At 54.6% G+C, this 17,549-nt stretch overlaps 8 protein-coding genes across 8 annotated transcripts; 3 read left to right on the forward strand and 5 right to left on the reverse strand.

Moving 5' to 3' along the window:
* Positions 1-445: 445 nt before the first annotated feature.
* Positions 446-2,251, reverse strand: WHR41_04074 (uncharacterized protein; the record flags this gene model as incomplete). Its single annotated transcript, XM_069372680.1, has 1 exon — positions 446-2,251. One exon carries the CDS (start codon positions 2,249-2,251, stop codon positions 446-448), a length of 1,806 nt encoding a protein of 601 aa, XP_069230055.1.
* Positions 2,252-2,642: 391 nt separating this feature from the next.
* WHR41_04075 (uncharacterized protein) lies at positions 2,643-4,994 on the reverse strand (the record flags this gene model as incomplete). The annotated part of the gene is made up of 1 exon (XM_069372681.1): positions 2,643-4,994. The coding sequence occupies one exon, from the start codon at positions 4,992-4,994 to the stop codon at positions 2,643-2,645; it is 2,352 nt and encodes a 783-aa protein (XP_069230054.1).
* Positions 4,995-5,271: 277 nt separating this feature from the next.
* Positions 5,272-6,576, forward strand: WHR41_04076 (uncharacterized protein). Its single transcript, XM_069372682.1, has 4 exons — positions 5,272-5,403; positions 5,485-5,524; positions 5,755-6,134; positions 6,190-6,576. The coding sequence occupies exons 1-4, from the start codon at positions 5,364-5,366 to the stop codon at positions 6,417-6,419; spliced, it is 690 nt and encodes a 229-aa protein (XP_069230053.1). The 5' UTR covers positions 5,272-5,363; the 3' UTR covers positions 6,420-6,576.
* A 325-nt stretch (positions 6,577-6,901) lies between these two features.
* WHR41_04077 (uncharacterized protein) lies at positions 6,902-9,166 on the forward strand (the record flags this gene model as incomplete). The annotated part of the gene is made up of 1 exon (XM_069372683.1): positions 6,902-9,166. One exon carries the CDS (start codon positions 6,902-6,904, stop codon positions 9,164-9,166), a length of 2,265 nt encoding a protein of 754 aa, XP_069230052.1.
* Positions 9,167-11,266: 2,100 nt separating this feature from the next.
* On the reverse strand, positions 11,267-12,138 carry WHR41_04078 (uncharacterized protein). Its single transcript, XM_069372684.1, has 3 exons — positions 11,992-12,138; positions 11,839-11,934; positions 11,267-11,783 (listed from the first exon to the last, which is right to left on the reverse strand). Exons 1-3 carry the CDS (start codon positions 12,074-12,076, stop codon positions 11,605-11,607), a joined length of 360 nt encoding a protein of 119 aa, XP_069230051.1. The 5' UTR covers positions 12,077-12,138; the 3' UTR covers positions 11,267-11,604.
* Positions 12,139-12,351: 213 nt separating this feature from the next.
* WHR41_04079 (uncharacterized protein) lies at positions 12,352-13,868 on the reverse strand. Its single transcript, XM_069372685.1, has 2 exons — positions 12,747-13,868; positions 12,352-12,676 (listed from the first exon to the last, which is right to left on the reverse strand). Exons 1-2 carry the CDS (start codon positions 13,780-13,782, stop codon positions 12,558-12,560), a joined length of 1,155 nt encoding a protein of 384 aa, XP_069230050.1. The 5' UTR covers positions 13,783-13,868; the 3' UTR covers positions 12,352-12,557.
* A 223-nt stretch (positions 13,869-14,091) lies between these two features.
* On the reverse strand, positions 14,092-15,690 carry WHR41_04080 (uncharacterized protein). Its single transcript, XM_069372686.1, has 2 exons — positions 14,999-15,690; positions 14,092-14,775 (listed from the first exon to the last, which is right to left on the reverse strand). Exons 1-2 carry the CDS (start codon positions 15,610-15,612, stop codon positions 14,202-14,204), a joined length of 1,188 nt encoding a protein of 395 aa, XP_069230130.1. The 5' UTR covers positions 15,613-15,690; the 3' UTR covers positions 14,092-14,201.
* A 545-nt stretch (positions 15,691-16,235) lies between these two features.
* Positions 16,236-16,944, forward strand: WHR41_04081 (60S ribosomal protein eL6; the record flags this gene model as incomplete). The annotated part of the gene is made up of 2 exons (XM_069372687.1): positions 16,236-16,349; positions 16,453-16,944. The coding sequence occupies 2 exons, from the start codon at positions 16,236-16,238 to the stop codon at positions 16,942-16,944; spliced, it is 606 nt and encodes a 201-aa protein (XP_069230131.1).
* Positions 16,945-17,549: the final 605 nt, after the last annotated feature.

A 17,549-nucleotide genomic window follows, 5' to 3' on the forward strand; every position in this document is an offset into this window, starting at 1 on the left:
CTCACCGGCAAGATGCTCGTCCGCGATTGGCAAATAGCGCGCGCTCTGTATGAAACCTTCAACACGACCAGGCTATATTGCTGAGACCATCGATGATAGCGAAAACCTCTTCTTATTGTCGTGGTGGGGCAGAAGCCCCAGATGTCTGCCCAAGGGCTTCGTGAGCGCATGCTCGAGCCACGCCTTGTCGATTGGACCAGGTTGCACGTGTCTATGGATGCCGTGTCAATAATGGCTGGTTGGCTCATTCTTTTCAAGCAATTCGTGCTCTTGGTATTATTTGATATACAGATTGAATAGTATGTACAGACTGATTAGAAGCGGAGTGGTTGATATACGAGTGGGCTCCATGTCCCCTGTCCAGTCCTGTTCATCTCTTCAAGAGTCGCCCCCAACAGTGCGCCTCCAGTAAAGGCGGCCTTGAAATTCAGCCCCTGGTGACCGTCTAGCTCTGTAGCGACTCCACAGCAGGCGTGTGCTTCATCGCAATATCGCTTTCCGCCGGCTGCTGCGCCTTGAGACGATAAGCCGCAAGAACACCAGTCAACAGCCCACCGACGTGCCCAGCGTGGTCTACGTTAGTCTTCTTGTGAAACCTGACCATGCCATACAGTTCACCGAGACTGTAAAGACCAACCAACATCCACGTGACGTACGGCACGTCCACGCCCCAGATGGTGACGGAGCCGTTTGGTCGCAGGGCGCAGGAGGCGGCGACGACGCCGAGCACGCCGCCGGAGGAGCCGAAGGAATAGGTCATCCAGCGCTGAAGGAGGACGCTGTGCGTGAGACTGACCCATCCTCCGAAAATGCTTCCTCCTAGGAAGATGGCAAGGAAGGTCCCGCGGCCAACGTCCTCGTGCAAAGACAGGCCAAAGAGCCACAGTGCTGTGAGGTTGGCAGCCAAGTGGGAGACGGTGTCGTGTCGCCATGCAGCACCGACCAGGGATACCGCGAAGGGATACGCTGGTACGATGCAGAAGTACTTGCTGCTCAAGCGCCAGAAGATGGGAAGGCGGGACATGATAAAGGTCGTGAGAATGACGCCGGTAATTGCGCCGATAGTGGTGACCGCAGGAGCAGTTTCGGGGAATATGCGCGCGCTCTTGGGCGGAGGCGTGTACTGGTCACTCAAAACGAGAAGCGCGGCCAGACCGATCACAGCGAACAAGGTGGCGGGTCCAAGGCGCTGTAGCAAGCTCAGCTGGGGGACAGCGTTGTCCTTGATGATGGTGGCTTGATCCTCGTAGTACTTGACCCATTCCTTGCGCTCGACCGGCTTGAGCCATCCTTTCGTTTGAGCTCCAGTGATTTCGACGTCTCCGAGAGATTCGTACTTTGTCAAAGCAACACTTGGCTGCACGCCGCCCGAGAGCTCCAGAGGTCCTCTAGCAGAATTGATCTCAGCATTCTGCTCCTGGCGTTCCCGAGCCTCTTTCTCGGCCTGCTCCTTCTCCCACTTCGCCTCGTTGTGCCTCTGCATCATTTGGAGCGTGCTCTCGCCCGACCTCTGTCGCCCGTAATCAGTGCCCTGGTCCGACTCCTCCTCTTCTTCGGTAGGGTCCGGCTTGTACAGCTTAAGAGAAACCGCGCGCTCCCTCAGTTCCTCCCGCAGACGCTCCGTCTCCTCAGCCGCCCACCGCTCACCCGCCACCTGCTCGTCGAAGCTAGAGTCCAGCGATCGCAAATACTCCAAGCCCTGCAAAGCCTGCCACCTCGGAATTTGCCTCGCCTTGGGAAAGTCCAGACCGACGTCAATAAGGGCGCCAGAGACCCTCCGCCATTGCATCACGCTGAGAATATAATTGCCCGTGTCCGCGTCTACGCCCTCGCCGCCAAAGATGGCATTGATCTCGGCCTGGGGGAGCTCGCCGTTTGGCAAGGGCATGCCACCTTCTGGATCGTAATCGCGCCATGTGATGCCTTCATCTTCTCCGACCACATTTTCTACCACGCCCTCGGTGTGCGAGCCCACGGTCGTCGCGGGCTGAAGCTTCGAATCGTCATCGGCCTGACTCTTCTTCTTTCTCTTGCTCGCTTTGCTAGAGTATCGTGCATGTTGGTAAGCCAGCGTATGATCGAACACACTCCGACTCCTTTGTACAGTTGGCGCCGGCTTCTGGGCGCGTGCCAAGTTATGACTGCTGTGGTACCGCTGGAAGCCTCTGAAGAGGTGGAGGATTGGCTGTCGCTGCGCTGAGGGAGCCGCGCAGCGCGCTCGTGAGGCTACCGCAAGCCACGCATTGCTCATTATGCCAATGGGGCGTTGGGAGCCCTTTTGCTTAGGCACAAAAGAAATGTATTGATGGGACAGAGGCTTGCGACGAATGCCGCAGTGCAGCTCGCTGCGGGCGGAGATCGAGACGCTTCGGAGGTGTGCCGAGCTGCCCGCGACTTCGTCACCATTATTGATTGCTGGACGGGACGATCGACCATCGATACGAGAATCAGTCAGATTTTGTAGGCAGTCCTCGTACGAAGCATTTTAAAATGAGGAGCACTGTCGAATTTACTGGAAATTTTCAATCACTGATTTTGAGCAGTCGAAGTAGTCACTATATTACAAGTACAATGCTAGTAGAGTACATATATATACAAAGTCATCAATCATTACTTATTCAAATAACCCTGCAACCGCCTCTTCAGACCGCAAGGACCTCCAGGTGATCGCCGTCAGCGTTGACCACAACCTTCGCCGTGTCGCCGCTCTTAATCGTGCCACGGATAATCTTGTCCGCCAGCATGTTTCCAACTTCTTTTGAAATCAACCGGTTCAGGGGACGCGCACCGTATCTGGGCTGATATCCCTTGTCGCACAGCCATGCCTTGACATCGTTGGACACCGACAGCGTGATCCGGCGGTCATCAAGTCTACCCTGCAGTTCCTTCAGCCTGATGTCGACGATATCTCTGAGCGCCTCACGAGAAAGTCGCTTGAAGACGATGAACTCGTCGATGCGGTTGAGGAACTCGGGCGGGTAGGACGCTTGCACGACATCCATGACAGATTCCTTGACTTCGGGGCTGATCTCGCTGCCTGTGCTTTCGTCCATCACGAGAGCCTCGGCGCCCAGGTTGGAGGTCAGGACGATCATGGTGTTGCGGAAATCGACCTTGTGGCCCTGCGCGTCGGTTAAGAATCCCTCGTCCAGCACCTGCAGGAGCAGCGTGGAGATGTCTTTGTGCGCCTTCTCGAACTCGTCGAAAAGCAGGACGGCATACGGCTTGCGTCGCACCGCTTCGGTCAGCTGGCCTGCGTCTTCGTAGCCCACGTAGCCAGCGGGTGACCCGATGAGGCGTGAGACTGTGTGCTTCTCCTGAAACTCTGACATGTCGAAGCGCAGGACGGCAGACTCGGTGGAGAAGAGGAAGCCAGCCATCTTCTTGCAGAGTTCTGTCTTACCAACACCGGTGGGACCGAGGAACATGAACGAAGCCAACGGGCGGTTCTCGCCGCTCAGACCAGCGCGCTGCATGCGGACGGCGTTGGCGACTGCTGTGAGAGCTTCGTCTTGACCACGTACTGACTTTCGCAGCGTGTCTTCCATGTGGACGAGCTTCTCGACCTCGCCAGACATGAGCTTGTTAACCGGAATGCCTGTGGTGCGAGCAACGACGCCGGCGATGTCATCAGCGGTGACAGAGTCGTGGAGCAGGCTTTCTCTGCGATCTGACGAAGTGCCACCCTCGTCGCCCTGCAGAAGCTTTTTCTCGTACTCTGGGATAGTGGCATACCGAAGCTCACTTGCTCTGGCGAAGTTGCCCTCCCGCTGTGCTCGGTCCAATTCCATTCTCGCTTGCTCAAGGTTCTCCTTGGCCTTCTTGATGTCTTCAATCTCTGCCCTCTCACTTTCCCACTTCGCAGTGAGCTCGCCAACTTTGTCCTGCTTCAGCGTTAAATCCCTTTCGAGCTTCTCTTTCCTTTCATTGCTTGCTACGTCTTCCTCTTTGCGCAAAGATTCGAGTTCAATCTGAATGGTCATAATCTGGCGATCCAACTCTTGGATAGCGTCCGGCTTGCTTTCCTGTTGTAGCCGCAGAGCGCTTGCGGCTTCGTCGACCAGATCGATAGCCTTGTCGGGCAGAAAGCGATCGGTAATGTATCGGTTGCTGTATGCGGCCGCGGCGACGAGAGCACCGTCCGTGATCCTAACACCATGGTGAACTTCGTAGCGGTCTTTGATTCCACGCAAGATCGAAACCGTATCCTGTACTGTGGGTTCACCGACTTGAATCGGTTGAAATCTCCGAGCGAGCGCAACATCCTTTTCGATCTGGCGGTACTCGTTCAGCGTTGTCGCTCCGCAGCACTGAAGCTCTCCGCGGGACAAAGCAGGTTTCAGCAGATTGCTCGCGTCGATACTGCCTTCCGCTTTGCCCAAGCCCAAGAGAGTGTGCAGCTCGTCGATGAACAGAATCACTCCACCTTGCGCATCTTCCACCTCTTTCAACACCTTCTTCAGTCTCTCCTCGAAGTCACCTCTGAACTTTGCTCCGGCAATCAAACTTCCCAAATCAAGACTTATCACCCTCTTATTCTTAATGCTTTCCGGTACATCGCCGCGAATGATCCTTTGCGCCAGTCCTTCCAGAATAGCTGTCTTGCCAGTGCCCGCTGAGCCGATGAGCACAGGATTGTTCTTCGTCCGCCTTGACAAGATCTGGATGGTTCGTTGAATCTCGGAGTCGCGGCCGATGACTGGATCGAGTTTGCCATCCTTTGCCCTTGCGTTGAGATCGACACCATACTGCTCGAGCGCCGACTTCTCGGGCTCGCCACCAAGGTTCATGCGATGGTTGCCGCCGGGAGGCTGAGGGTTACCTCGCCCTGTCGCATACGGACGACATTGACTAATGGATGGGAGTGATCTTGTTAAAGCGAATCGAGTTGATGGCACCAGTTGCTTCGGAGTCAATCGAGTTGCACGTCGAGGGAGGGAGTGTCGGACGTTGGCAACGCGTCTTGCAGCATTTCGCCCTGCATGTGGTAGCATCTTGATGTGTAGTAATATGTGAGACTGAACAGCAGCACAAGCTCACGCCGCGGGTGGTCGCTTGTTGCTATTGCCAATAGATATACGCAAAGACAAGAACGATACTGATGGTACTAAAGAAACACCGAGCAGCTTCTCGAAGCTCCCGATCGGCGCTGCGATAAGATCCATCTTATCTCCAACAGCTCTCCGAGCATTCAGGCTGGGGCCCAAGCGGCCCGGGCGCTGCTAGTGGCTTTCAACCGCAACGTGCGCAGAAATTCTACTGTAGAGCCCCTCACTCTTCTTCCATCTTCTCTACAGCACAATCGTCTTCTCATCACCACTTCCCACCTATACCACACAGATACCCGGGACAAAAACTTCACAATGGGTTTCACCGACTTCGTTTCCGAGACTGGTCTCCACGGTTAGTCCATGCGCGAGGCAGGCGTCTCCAGCGCCGCGCCAGTCACACCGCTGCCGGGCAAGTAGCTGACGGATGGTATAGTCCTCAACAGCTGGGTCTCCACCCGCAGCTACATCGTTGGGTAAGTCTGCGACATCGATTTTCCCATTGCGACTGCGACCCTCCCTTGCCCTGCGAATTCCCTGATGAGCAACTTTGGTCCGTGTTTCTGAGGCGGCTTAAGACCCCGCTGAATGAAGACAAACCCATACGCGTTCTGCGCACCTCTGATCTTTCGATTATTTCTGCATCTATTTTCGCTCGAGATGAAGCTACGTTCAGTCGGCGAGCACTCACTGACAGGAACCCTAGCAATGCCCCGTCCCAGGCCGACGTCAAGGCCTTCCAGCAGATGAAGGAGGCCCCCGCCGTTGAGAAGTACCCTCACGCCTACCGCTGGTACAAGCACATCGCCTCTTTCGAGTCTGAGTTCGGCAAGCTCCCCGGTGACGCCTCCAAGGACGTCACTGCCTACGGCCCTGGTGCCGAGGAGCTCACCATCAACCCGGCCAAGGCCCCCGAGAAGAAGGAGGAGGACGACGATGAGGTCGACCTCTTCGGCAGCGACGATGAGGTGGACGAGGAGGCCGAGAAGATCAAGGCCGCCCGCGTCGAGGAGTACAAGCAGAAGAAGGCTGGCAAGGCCAAGCCTGCCGCCAAGTCCATCGTCACCCTTGAGGTCAAGCCCTGGGGTATGTATCGATTCTCACTTTCGCTCAGTAGGACGCATGCTAACCAATTCTGCAGACGACGAGACTGACATGAAGGCTCTCGAGGAGTCCGTCCGCAGCATCGAGAAGGACGGTCTCGTCTGGGGTGCCTCCAAGCTTGTTGCCGTCGGTTTCGGCATCAAGAAGCTCCAGATCAACCTGGTCGTTGAGGACGACAAGGTCTCTCTGGACGAGCTCCAGGAGGAGGTTGATGGCTTCGAGGACTACGTCCAGTCCAACGACATTGCCGCCATGCAGAAGCTTTAAGCGTGCTTGTCCATAGCCGGGGCTGGCGCGTGTTTGAGTTTGATGTGACGATATACATTTCAAAAGCTGCATGGTCATTGGTTTCATGGTGAAACGCTTGATGAACTAGATACCTGATACCAATGTGACGCACAAAGTTGTGCATGACGAGAACACATCATTGTCCATTTTCCGATTTTACATTCATACCATCTTTCGTGTATGTACGACATGCACCAAGTGGATCCCATACTTCCTATGTAGTCCAAGTTTTCAGATCACCGTATGCGCGCTGCACCAATTCTTCAAACTGCGATTTTCACGAGTCCAAATTTGTATTCCCTGTAGGGGTGGCTCCTACAGAGACTTTGCCCTGAAGTTCGGTCTCCGAGGCTGAAGAGCTGGTGCCGGGCCTCTTCCGCGCCCGCAACTTTTTCTCAAGTCTGCAAGCTCAACTTTTTTGGGCAACATCCACTCTCGCCCTTTACGAACGATACCTCACGATGGGTCCGGCCAAAAAGAAGCAAAGACTATCAAACGGCACCGCGGCCGAGGTCGCCGAGAGTGCATTGGAAAATGCGCCCTCCACCGCCGCAGACGGCCAATCTGCAGCAAAGCCTGAGGACGACCAGCACAAGCGCTCGCTTTTCGTCCGCTCTCTGCCTGCCTCCGCCACCACCGAGTCCCTGACCGAGCTCTTCTCCGACTCCTATCCCGTTAAGCACGCCGTCGCCGTCAAAGACCCTGCCACCAAGCAGTGCCGCGGCTACGGCTTCGTCACCTTCGCAGACGCTGAGGATGCCGCGCGCGCGAGAGCCGAGTTCAACGGCCACGTTCTTGACGGCAAGAAGCTGCGCGTGGAGATCGCAGAGCGCAGACACCGTGAGGGCGAGGAGGGTTCCGAGCACAAGGCGAAGCGCGAGGCGGAGAAGGAAGAGGCTAAGCAGCCGCCGAAGCTGATCGTGCGCAACTTGCCTTGGACAATCAAGCAGCCGAAGCAGCTGGAGAAGCTCTTCCTGAGCTACGGAAAAGTCAAGCAGGCGTACATTCCGAGGAAGAGCGGTGGTCTTTTGGCGGGCTTCGGTTTTGTGCTCATGAGGGGCAGGGCAAATGCTGAGAAGGCGATTGCTGGCGTCAACGGCAAGGAGGTCGACGGCAGGACGATTGCGGTCGACTGGGCTGTGAAGAAGGAGGATTATGAGAAGGGTGTTGCTGAAGAAGAAGACGAGGAAGTCGCTGGTGCAGAGGACGAGGCTGAGGACGAGGAGAGCGACGGCGGTGTCGATGTTGACGAAGAAGATGAGGAATCTGTTGGAGATGACAAGGATCCTGAAGATGAAGACGACGAAGAAATGGACGAAGATGACGACGATGAGGATGAGGACGAGGAGATGGATGAGGAAATGGATGAGGAGGAGCAGGAGCAACAGAAGATGCACCGCGAAGAAGACAAGTCTGCGACATTGTTCGTTCGCAACCTACCTTTCAACTGCACAGACGAGGATCTGGAAGATCACTTCAGCCAATTTGGCAGCACTCGCTACGCCAGAGTGGTCATGGATCATGCGACCGGACGATCGAGAGGTACTGGTTTCGTCTGTTTCTACAACCCGGAAGATGCACGAGCTTGCCTTCGTGAAGTTCCCCTACGTACAGGCGCCAATGCCCAGCAGGCCGTAAATAAGCTTGCCATGGGTCCGTCCGTCCTACAGAACACTGAGACCGATCCTACCGGCAGATACACCCTCGACGGTCGCGTTCTTCAAATCACTCAGGCAGTCGACAAATCGCAGGCCAACAAATTTACCGAAGAAGGCAATGCGCACCGAGACCGCAGGGACAAAGACAAGCGCAGGCTTTACTTGCTCTCTGAGGGCACGATTCCCTCAAATTCAAAGCTGTGGCAGAGTCTGCCTCCGTCAGAGCAGACTATGCGTGAAGCAAGCTTGAAGCAGCGTAAGACTCTGATCGAGGGCAACCCCTCGCTGTCCCTGAGCTTGACACGTCTGTCTGTGCGCAACGTTCCTCGCAGCGTGGACTCGAAGCAACTCAAGGCTTTGGCTCGTGAAGCTGTCGTTGGTTTCGCAACTGAACTCAAGCAGGGCAAACGCCAGCGCCTGTCACACGAAGAGCTCGAGCGTGGAGGTGAAGAAATGGTCAAAGCAGATCTCGCCCGTAAAGATGCGGGCAAGGGTATCGTCAAGCAAGCCAAGGTCGTCTTCGAGAGCGAAGGCGGCAGCAAAGTTTCCGAGAAGGGTGGCGCAGGCCGCAGTCGAGGCTACGGTTTCATCGAATACTACACCCACCGTAGCGCGCTGATGGGTCTGCGTTGGCTCAACGGGCACTCGATTGATTACACAGTCTTACAGCAGAGGGGAACCCCCCACGGCAACAAGGCTGCCCAACAGGAGGCACTGCAGGATAAGAAGAAGCGGCTGATTGTGGAGTTCGCCATTGAGAATGCGCAGGTGGTGCACAGGCGCCAGGATCGCGAGGAGAAGGCCCGTGAGCGCAGTAAGTCTGTGCAACAGCGTCGGGAGGCAGGCGAGATTGTGCCCAGCGAGCGTGATCGCAAGGGTAAGAAGCTCGCGAAGGATAGGAAGAGGAAGAGGGACAAGGATGAGATCATGGGTAAGAGTAAGAAGACCAAGGCGAGCGTTAAGGAAGAGGAAGCGAAGATGACTCTGGATGAAAAGACGGCGAAGAGAAACCAGATCATCGGCCGCAAGCGCCAGATGCGTCGTGCCAGACAAGGTGGCAAGAAGTAATCTAGTTTCCCAATGTATCATAGGTCCTATCATCGTTGGATCATGCATGATCCTTCTCATGTGCCCACCCGTAGAACTACCGGACGCACTCTCCGTCGGATCCGGCGCGGTTGATCAGTCGAAGTCCATCAGCCCCGGGAACCTGGTCACAGTCACGCGCCAACGCCCCCACGGAAATTTAGAGAATCCTTGTTGCTCTTCGCCCTCAGGAGATATCTCTGTCTGAGGCCAGCAGCATTCAAGTGAATTTCATAGCCCAACAATGTTGGATCATCAGTGAGGCTATCAGGAATGCGATCGGAGGCCACTACTGCCCCTCCATCGGTGCGTTGATGTTGATGTGCTGCCCAACGAACCAGAAGATTCGCAATCTCATCGGACACAACATGGTGCAGGACGACTCCTCAAGGGTGACCCCACGTCATGCGGGCCGCCTGCCACAACCTCCTCGTCGACCTGAGCTGTCCACTGTTTCCGGCCCACGTGTGAGCTGTCAGTAGAGAGCACTGTGCTGGCTTGTGCCCGCTATGAGATTTGTTGAACGGTCCTCGACCCTGCGACCAAGTCGCGGGCCATGCACCCTCTAGCCATAATGATAATGACGATGGTATGGTAAGAGTCCGTACGCAGGCGCCTCTTGAAGAAGTCGTGTCCACTCAAATCTAGTGTAGTCTAGCAAGAAAGATTTCGTCTAGATCTTGACCATGAAGACGACACTAGCACCTGGACACGACTTGGATACTGCATCAAGACCGGGATATGCCTGCGAGAACGGTTGACGGGCCAGAAGGGCCGTAGCTCCCTCCCGTTGGTTGTATGACGGCTAGGTGCATCCACCGATTCACCATGCCTGCAGGTTGCCTATCCGGTACGCTCTACGAGCCTGCACGAGCGCAAATCTTCCTAAGCACATGAAATTCTCCGAGCCGGAGACACTAAGTCGTGCACTCACTGTACGACGGACGATGATTGATCCGTTGATAACGATGAATCCCATTCCGAGTGATGTTGGATACCCGCGCGGCACAAATATCGTCTGTGTCGGATGTCCTCGATGATATCACCCATCTTCACGCATTGTGAGCTTTGGTAAACCCTGTCACGCCTGTCTCGGATCCCGTTGCTCTCGGCATCTGCCTGCTGCTTGTGTAATACATCTTTTGAGGGTGTTGAGAGCTACTCAATGCGAGCTACCTGTAGCGGGAGCACAGCTCTGCACGGGGCAGCAGACGGTTGCTCTCAACCAGGTTCTGATGCTCGCGGTGGTCAGAGGTATGCAGCTCTTCGCCAGAGTGGCAGCGGGTGGAAGACAGCCGCGGCGGTGCGGCATTAGGTGGAAGGTGCTGTTAGGAAATGGTTGGCTGAATGTTTCATCAGACTCGTGTCATCACCAAACGGTGGGCATGGGGTATGCTGGCAGGTTGCGTGAAGATGGAAGAAGCCGAAGGCTGTTGGCAATGTCGAGCTATCACGTAGAAGCCAACCGGTTAGTCGGGACCGCCCATATATGGAGACAATGCAGCTGCCTTCTCTTCCTACGACCCTCACCGACTTCTCATCACCTTCACAAACCCGGTTTTTGCATAGTAGCCTTTCCCGAGTCAGGTGGATCTACCGTCTTTTATTGGTGGATCTTGTTTGACTTCTCTCGCTGCAACTAAGGAGAACACACGCACCCGCACGCAAGCACCCTACTTCCTTGTAGGTTTTACGATCCACCGATATTGCAGTGCGACACTCGGGTAGACCGCTGATTCCGACCCTAGCACCGCGCGAATCACGAGAATAGCAGGAGCCCCCAAAAAATTCGCCGATTAGCCACAAGTAACAGCCATGTGCCAGGTACGCGAATCTCAGACGCAGGCACAATATGTATTGTTCGGGTAGCCGCTGACTCACCGCAAGTTCGAGGTCATTCACTTCCAATGCAGGCACTCGGGCAGACGCCTGATCAAACATTGCCACTTTGCCCGGAACGATCCAAACCATCAGTGCTGCGGCGCCTGGTCGGTCAAGCGAGAATGGATCAGTGCCAATCAAGTCTGTCAAGCTTGTGGCCAGCAAGGCGCTGCTCGGAGGACTGAGCAGCATGGTCGCATTCGGACTTGAATTCGTGGCACCACTGGATTCGGCGCCGAGATGGCGCATATCGGAGATCTTATGTTGTATCTGGGAGGGAGTTTTGGAGCATCGGCGTTGGACGGACATACCCATTGCGTGATTTCTTGCATTCGGAGGGCTACCACCATTTGGGATTTCCTTCTGATGATAAGTTATGACCGTTGCTCAGAAAAATTGCTCAGGCCAGTTTGGGGCGGCGAATGTTGGCGTTTGATGATTCTGCTTTGGAGAGAACAAGAGAAATTCACATTTCCCGAGGTCATAAGACGTTTCAAATTTTGACATAACCCCGTGCTTTCAACCGCTTCAAGCTGTCTTCAGAAGTTTGTCGCACCCTCAACTTTGCCTTTGATGTTGTAGCGCTTGCTGAAGAATGTGAACCAGTCACTGAGCACTTTCTTGTGCTCGTCGGAGAGGTCAGACCAATCGGGACGGCACTCTTCAGGCTTCAGCGAAGACTGACCCAAGGCGCGGGAAGCATCCTTGCCGGCGAAAACTAGACAGACATCGTGAGTCCGCGAACCAGTGAGACTTGCATGACGACAGCTCACCCCTGTAAGATCCGTCCGGTCCGTACGCTTTGTTGCCGCTGACATCGAAAACAGTACCCTTGATAGCGACGTATGTGGGGTAATCAGGGTTAGTACCTGATTCGAAATGGATCAATCATTGGTCTTTGCGAGATTTAGAGATGTCCAACACACCGTCACATTTCGACAGGTAGTCAACGCTGATGATATCGTCCCTGGGAGGGTCAAGCTCGACTTTGGTCTTAGGCTCGAAAGACATTTCGATGTACGTTCTACGTTAGCTAAAGGGAGGTCGTGTGAATCGATGAAAGCTGACTCTCTCGTTTGTGGTCTTCTGGAAAGATCTCAGGATTTGATGTGAAGTAATCAGCAACGTGGAAGCCGAAAGAACGCTATTCCCGATTGGGAAGGCGTGGGGTGTGGTTCTCATCTATCAAGGTAATTGATTGCATTGCATTTACATGGAGGCATCCGATTTGTTCTAGTTGCTTGCATATACAAGTCACAAAATACGCGAAATTATTCTTGGAATCATTGTGAGTGCGAAATGGTGACCCTATCGCCATCTCATTTTCTCATGCACCTCTATTGCGAATGTGTACATACGTCAATTCCGAACTTCAAGCCAAGAGACCAACTGTGCGATTGCCGGCTTCCTCGTATATATGTTCAATCTCGAACGCCGAAACAGACTGGTTTGTAAACTTGTAGGTTCTATCAAAGATTTTGTGATTGCCACATCATTTTGAGTTTGGCTGCACTGGCTTGTCCGCCATGAGCTGAATCAACGAATGTACAACTTCTGCAGCTGCAAGCTGAGTTACTTCGCCTGGATTGTCGTAGATGGGCGCCACTTCAACTGTATCGGTATGTGTCAGTAAAAAGTGGGGCGAGGCTAGACGCAGTACTGGGATCTCCTTTCAACTCACCAACATCGCCGCCGATAACTTCCATGCCGGTGAGACCGTCAAGTATGGTCAGAAGCTCCCTAGTAGTCCATCCTCCAACTTCGGCTGTGCCGGTCGCTGGTGCGAAAGCGGGGTCCAGTACATCGATGTCGACGCTGATATAGACCTTGGTTCCTTGGAGTCTCTCCTTCAGCTTGTCGATCAAACCCTGCGTACCCAAGCGGTCAAGATCCCTGGCTCGGACAATCTCAAATCCACACGCTTTGTCGTTCTTGAGGTCGTATTTTCTGTTAGCTGTAGGAGCACGGATACCAGCGTGGATTGATGAGTTCAACAAAAGGCCTTCCTCGTGCGCGATGTGTAGGAAAGTGCCGTGGTTCACCCCAGCGTAGTGAGAGACTCCTCCTCCGAGCACATCAGGATCCCACGTGTCAATATGACTATCCAGATGTAGAACACTCACGGCTCTCCAATGGTCATATGTGGACCGGAGAGCGCTGAGAGTGGTAGTGTGATCGCCACCAAGCGTCACGATTCGCGGGACGGAATACTCGGTGTTGTTTGCCTTGCGTGCAGACACAACACGATGAGCCTTGTCAAGCTGCCTCAGAGCGACAGTGTTGTCGAGTACCGTCAATGGCACGTCACCACAGTCAACGACCTTGAAGCCTTGGGTAAACGCATTCTTGCCAGTGTAGACGTTGAAGGCGAAGTCGGGCGAGATTCTGCGCGAGCCTTGCCGAATCCCAGTCGGTCCAAATCTTGCACCGGGGCGGGCAGTAACACCGGTGTCGAATGGGGCACCCAGCACAGCGATGTCGTATTTCTCTATTTCTTCGCCAGAGCGTGTGCTATTTGCCAGGCAGTGGACATATGGCACGTTGGCGTAAGTTGCCAGGCCATTGTACAGGGGTTCTGAAATGTCACCAGTCTCGTACGCTAACGAGCCGATGTTGTTTCCGACGGGATGCTGGAGGCCTGATGTTGGAGGGAAGATGATCTCACGAGCGGAGACCAGAGCTGCGAACGCAAGAGCCGCTCCGAGGTATTGTGCCATTGCGGCAACTAGCACACAAAACCAAGTTTGTGGGAAGCGAAGACCGGCTTTTAATGAAAAGATGAATGCCTTATGTACTCATACGTATCATGCTTGAAAGAGGCCTATCTCTGATCGAGGTAGATCGGCTATGGGTCTTGATGTAGCCGGTTCCACCTTCCAAAGCGAGAGGGCGGAGTCCGCGGGGAGCGATAGACGGACCCCAGGAGGTTTGTCAGATCATGTTCACGATAAAGCGGCGTGGTCGGCAGTTAGACGTAGTGCCATGACATGCAGCAGATTTTGAAAATGCATATGAAACATTCAAATAAAAAATGTGAAGGCTTATTGGATGATACATATTCTACACGCTTGCCTCTGCTCCACGTATGCCATAATGCGTGGAGTTCTGTCGATGGGGGACACTGGCCGTTGCCAAATTATTTCTTCTGCGCTTCCTCTTCTTCGACGGTGGTTTTCACGCCCGCAATGAAAGCTTCAACAGCTTCGCCTCCACCAAGAGGCATGACGCTACCTCTCATCGAGCCACCGTTCTCCACCTTGAGGCCAAGCGCATCGCCAATCATGGGCAAGCCGCCATCTCGCAATGCCACGGTCAAGCTGCCGAGACTCTGCTGCAGTTGCGGTGAATGGAAGACGCGCTTGATGATGCCCCGCTTCTGATCAGTGCTCAATGCTTCCAGAGCACCCTGCGCTGCAACGGAGGATGCGCCAGACGGGTCGGCAGGTGTGTCAATGGTGGATGTGGATGATGATTCTTGCGAGAGAAGGAAAAGCTCGGATGGCAGGAAGCTGCATAGGTTATCGATCTGCCCGGGTGTTGCAGAGGCGATGAAGGACACGGTCGTTGCGGGAGTCAGAAGATCGGGAAGCGTTGTCGACGGCCTGTCAGCCTGCTGTTGCTGCCCACCGGGCTGTTGATTGTTGCCTTGAAGAGACCGCAAGAAGTTTTGCACAACCGCCGAAGGATCTTGTGACGAGGAATCGGTAGCACTACCTGGGTAGTGAATTGTTAGCGCTAATCTATAGTTTACGATACAGATGCTGCGACCGTCCCGTTCTGAGAACTTCAACGCGGACCTGGTAGTCCAGCGCGGCTCGACTGCGACTGAGCCACAGGCGCCATCTTCATGGAATTTCATATGTCCTCCCATAGAACCAGCAATTTCCACTAGGCTCTCATCCTGACAACAAATGAACCAAGACGTCGACTTACGCTCTTCCGCCATCGGCACCGCCTTCCCTGCTGGCCTCGCCTTCGTCCCTTGGATCCGCTCCCGTCGCATCTGCTCCAGCGCCGCCGGTGCTACCGGTCCTGTCGCGCTGTTCCGGATGCTGATCGTCAACATCCATAAGATCGCCATCGCCATCGTCATCCCCACCGCCGTTCCTCAGCTCTTGCACCGCCTGCTCGACGTCCACGTCCTCATCGCCTTGCAGAATGTCGTTGACGATCTGACCAACACGCTGGTCGCGTTGGCTGAACCAGCTTAAATTGCCGTCCTTGTGTTGTGTCTTGCTTTGCATCCAGAAGAAATGCTTTTGGCTACTGGAAGCGAACTTCAGGACGTAGATGCGGCCGTTCGTGGGCGAGTGTAGGTCATCAGCGCCCTCTTCCTTGAGCCAGGGCTGGAAGGTACCATCACCGGGGACCATGAAGAGATCGGTCTCGGGTTCAGTTGGAGGAGCTGATCTGGGGCGCCAGCAAAAGTGTGGGATGTCATCTTCGACGTAGAGGTAGAGGTAGCCAGGTGTTGCTACCGGAGTAACCTTTTTGCCGTGGAACTCGCATTTGCCAGCTTTGAATGTGATCAGTGCGCTCGACGCCATGTTGCAAGGGCTGCGATGATCCGTAATTCAGCGCAGCGACGATGTAGATGGTTGCGAATAAGGCCGTCTATGGTGATGGCGTTTGGACAGCTCCCGCTAGGCGGAGCGCGAAGCTGATGCAACGAGCATCAGTGACGATGAACTTTTGGCGCCTGAGGCATCAAAGCATCAAGATGAGATGCATAAAAAAGAGGGCTTGATCGACAAGCAGCATAGTCTCAATCTCAGCGACTGCCTGGTAGACACACGATTAGTCAACAAACTTTCTAAGCATTTCGTATGTTATGCCGTTAGTCAGTCCGTAACTTCATTACATTCATCCCGCCTGCAAGAAAGGACGACTGGCGGTCCAAAGTCCAATCGGATAAGATAAGATTTGTCTCCCAGCTGGGCTCAATGCGCCGACTTTGACGCGGGCCAATCCCGCATTTCGGCTTGGCAGATTCGTCGCCGCACTCCTCGAATTTGGGCTCCCGGCTTCAACACCTGAACGCCCAGCGCCAGAGACTAACCATTACAGCACCCATTTGAAAAACGTCAGTACTCCCGCGCGACCAGGACACACCACACGAACATACGGCGAATACTAATATCCGCACAGTTGGTCGCCCAGCTCCGCCAAAATGTCGACCGAGGCCCAGACCAAGAAGTTCCAGAAGGGCGAGAGGGTTATTCCCTCTGCCACCGACAAGGCCCTCAAGTACTACCCGGCAGAGGACGTGCAGGTCAACAAGAAGGTACGGAATTTCTGGCGCACGCGGATTTGTGGGAGGAAAGGAGCCGATGGCGCATGGACATGGAAATTGGAGATGCGCGCAAATGCTGAACGTATAACTACAGGCCCGCAAGACCCAGCACCCGTACAAGCCCCGCGCTTCCCTCCAGCCCGGTGCTGTCCTCATCCTCCTCGCTGGTCGTTTCCGCGGCAAGCGTGTCGTCCTCCTCAAGACCCTTGACAACGGTGTCCTCCTCGTCACTGGTCCCTTCAAGGTCAACGGCGTTCCCCTCCGCCGCGTCAACGCCCGCTACGTGATCGCTACCCGCACCACCGTTCCTCTCAGCGGCCTCGACAACAAGACCCTCGAGAAGGTCTCCGACGAGAAGTACTTCGCCCGCGACAAGAAGGCCGACAAGAAGGGTTCCGAGGAGGCTTTCTTCCAGCAGGGTGAGAAGCCCCAGAAGAAGGAGCTCGCCGCTGGCCGCGCCGAGGACCAGAAGGCCGTCGACAAGGCCATCCTCGAGGCCATCAAGAAGGAGCACTACCTCCAGAGCTACCTCGCCTCCAACTTCAGCCTGAGGAAGGGTGACAGGCCCCACGAGATGGTCTTTTAGGTTATGAGCATGGAAGCGGAGTTGTGTCAAGAGCGGCACTGGCTGTAAGGGCGTTATCATTGCGTATTAGAAACTCGATGCAAGCCAAGTCGGTAGCTTGAGGAGTGCTGCAATCCAAACGTTCAAAAGCCAGTTTTTCTACACCAAACAAATGTCACGGCGCAATGGTGAGCTGGGTCTTATCGAAAAAGCATCATGACAAGCAATGCATTGGGCTTCATTCATCACTAATCGTGCACTTCGAACATACCGGTCACTGGCTCTTGACGTCTCACAGATTTTTGCCCTAATGCGACGTTTCGACATCACCGATCACGTCTACAGCTCACCTTCCGCGGGTCCGTGGACTGCCGCGTCTCTCGTCTTGTGGTACTCGTAGTAGCATATGACAACTGAGCGTGATCCGAAGGTGTTGAAAGTCATTCTTACTGCGCGGCAGCTTCGTCAGAGTCAACATTATTCGCCCAAGTCCATTTGAAAAGGATTCGGTGATGACGCGGAATTGTTTACGGAACACCAACCTTGAAGGTGAGACCGCTTCGCCAGACACGTACGATCCTAGGGAGATATTTGGAGTGAGGTCAAACGCTGCCTGGCCCCGAGTG

The sequence above is a fragment of the Cladosporium halotolerans genome (genome assembly GCF_011745625.1).
Source record: "Cladosporium halotolerans strain TM138-S3 chromosome Unknown Sca12, whole genome shotgun sequence".
Lineage (NCBI taxonomy): Eukaryota > Fungi > Ascomycota > Dothideomycetes > Cladosporiales > Cladosporiaceae > Cladosporium > Cladosporium halotolerans.

What these genes read in the sequence shown, in the direction of transcription:
- WHR41_04076 (XM_069372682.1), top strand. Translation starts at nt 5,364, where the DNA reads ATGGGTTTCACCGACTTCGTTTCCGAGACTGGTCTCCACG. An exon ending in TTCCGAGACTGGTCTCCACG is followed by an intron (nt 5,404 to 5,484) that starts GTTAGTCCATGC and finishes CGGATGGTATAG; the next exon opens with TCCTCAACAGCTGGGTCTCC. An exon ending in CCTTGAGGTCAAGCCCTGGG is followed by an intron (nt 6,135 to 6,189) that starts GTATGTATCGAT and finishes CCAATTCTGCAG; the next exon opens with ACGACGAGACTGACATGAAG.
- WHR41_04078 (XM_069372684.1), bottom strand. Translation starts at nt 12,076, where the DNA reads ATGTCTTTCGAGCCTAAGACCAAAGTCGAGCTTGACCCTCCCAGGGAC. An exon ending in CTACCTGTCGAAATGTGACG is followed by an intron (nt 11,935 to 11,991) that starts GTGTGTTGGACA and finishes ATTTCGAATCAG; the next exon opens with GTACTAACCCTGATTACCCC. An exon ending in ACCGGACGGATCTTACAGGG is followed by an intron (nt 11,784 to 11,838) that starts GTGAGCTGTCGT and finishes ATGTCTGTCTAG; the next exon opens with TTTTCGCCGGCAAGGATGCT.
- WHR41_04079 (XM_069372685.1), bottom strand. Translation starts at nt 13,782, where the DNA reads ATGGCACAATACCTCGGAGCGGCTCTTGCGTTCGCAGCTCTGGTCTCC. An exon ending in AGTTATCGGCGGCGATGTTG is followed by an intron (nt 12,677 to 12,746) that starts GTGAGTTGAAAG and finishes ATACCGATACAG; the next exon opens with TTGAAGTGGCGCCCATCTAC.
- WHR41_04080 (XM_069372686.1), bottom strand. Translation starts at nt 15,612, where the DNA reads ATGGCGTCGAGCGCACTGATCACATTCAAAGCTGGCAAATGCGAGTTC. An exon ending in GGTGCCGATGGCGGAAGAGC is followed by an intron (nt 14,776 to 14,998) that starts GTAAGTCGACGT and finishes CTACCCAGGTAG; the next exon opens with TGCTACCGATTCCTCGTCAC.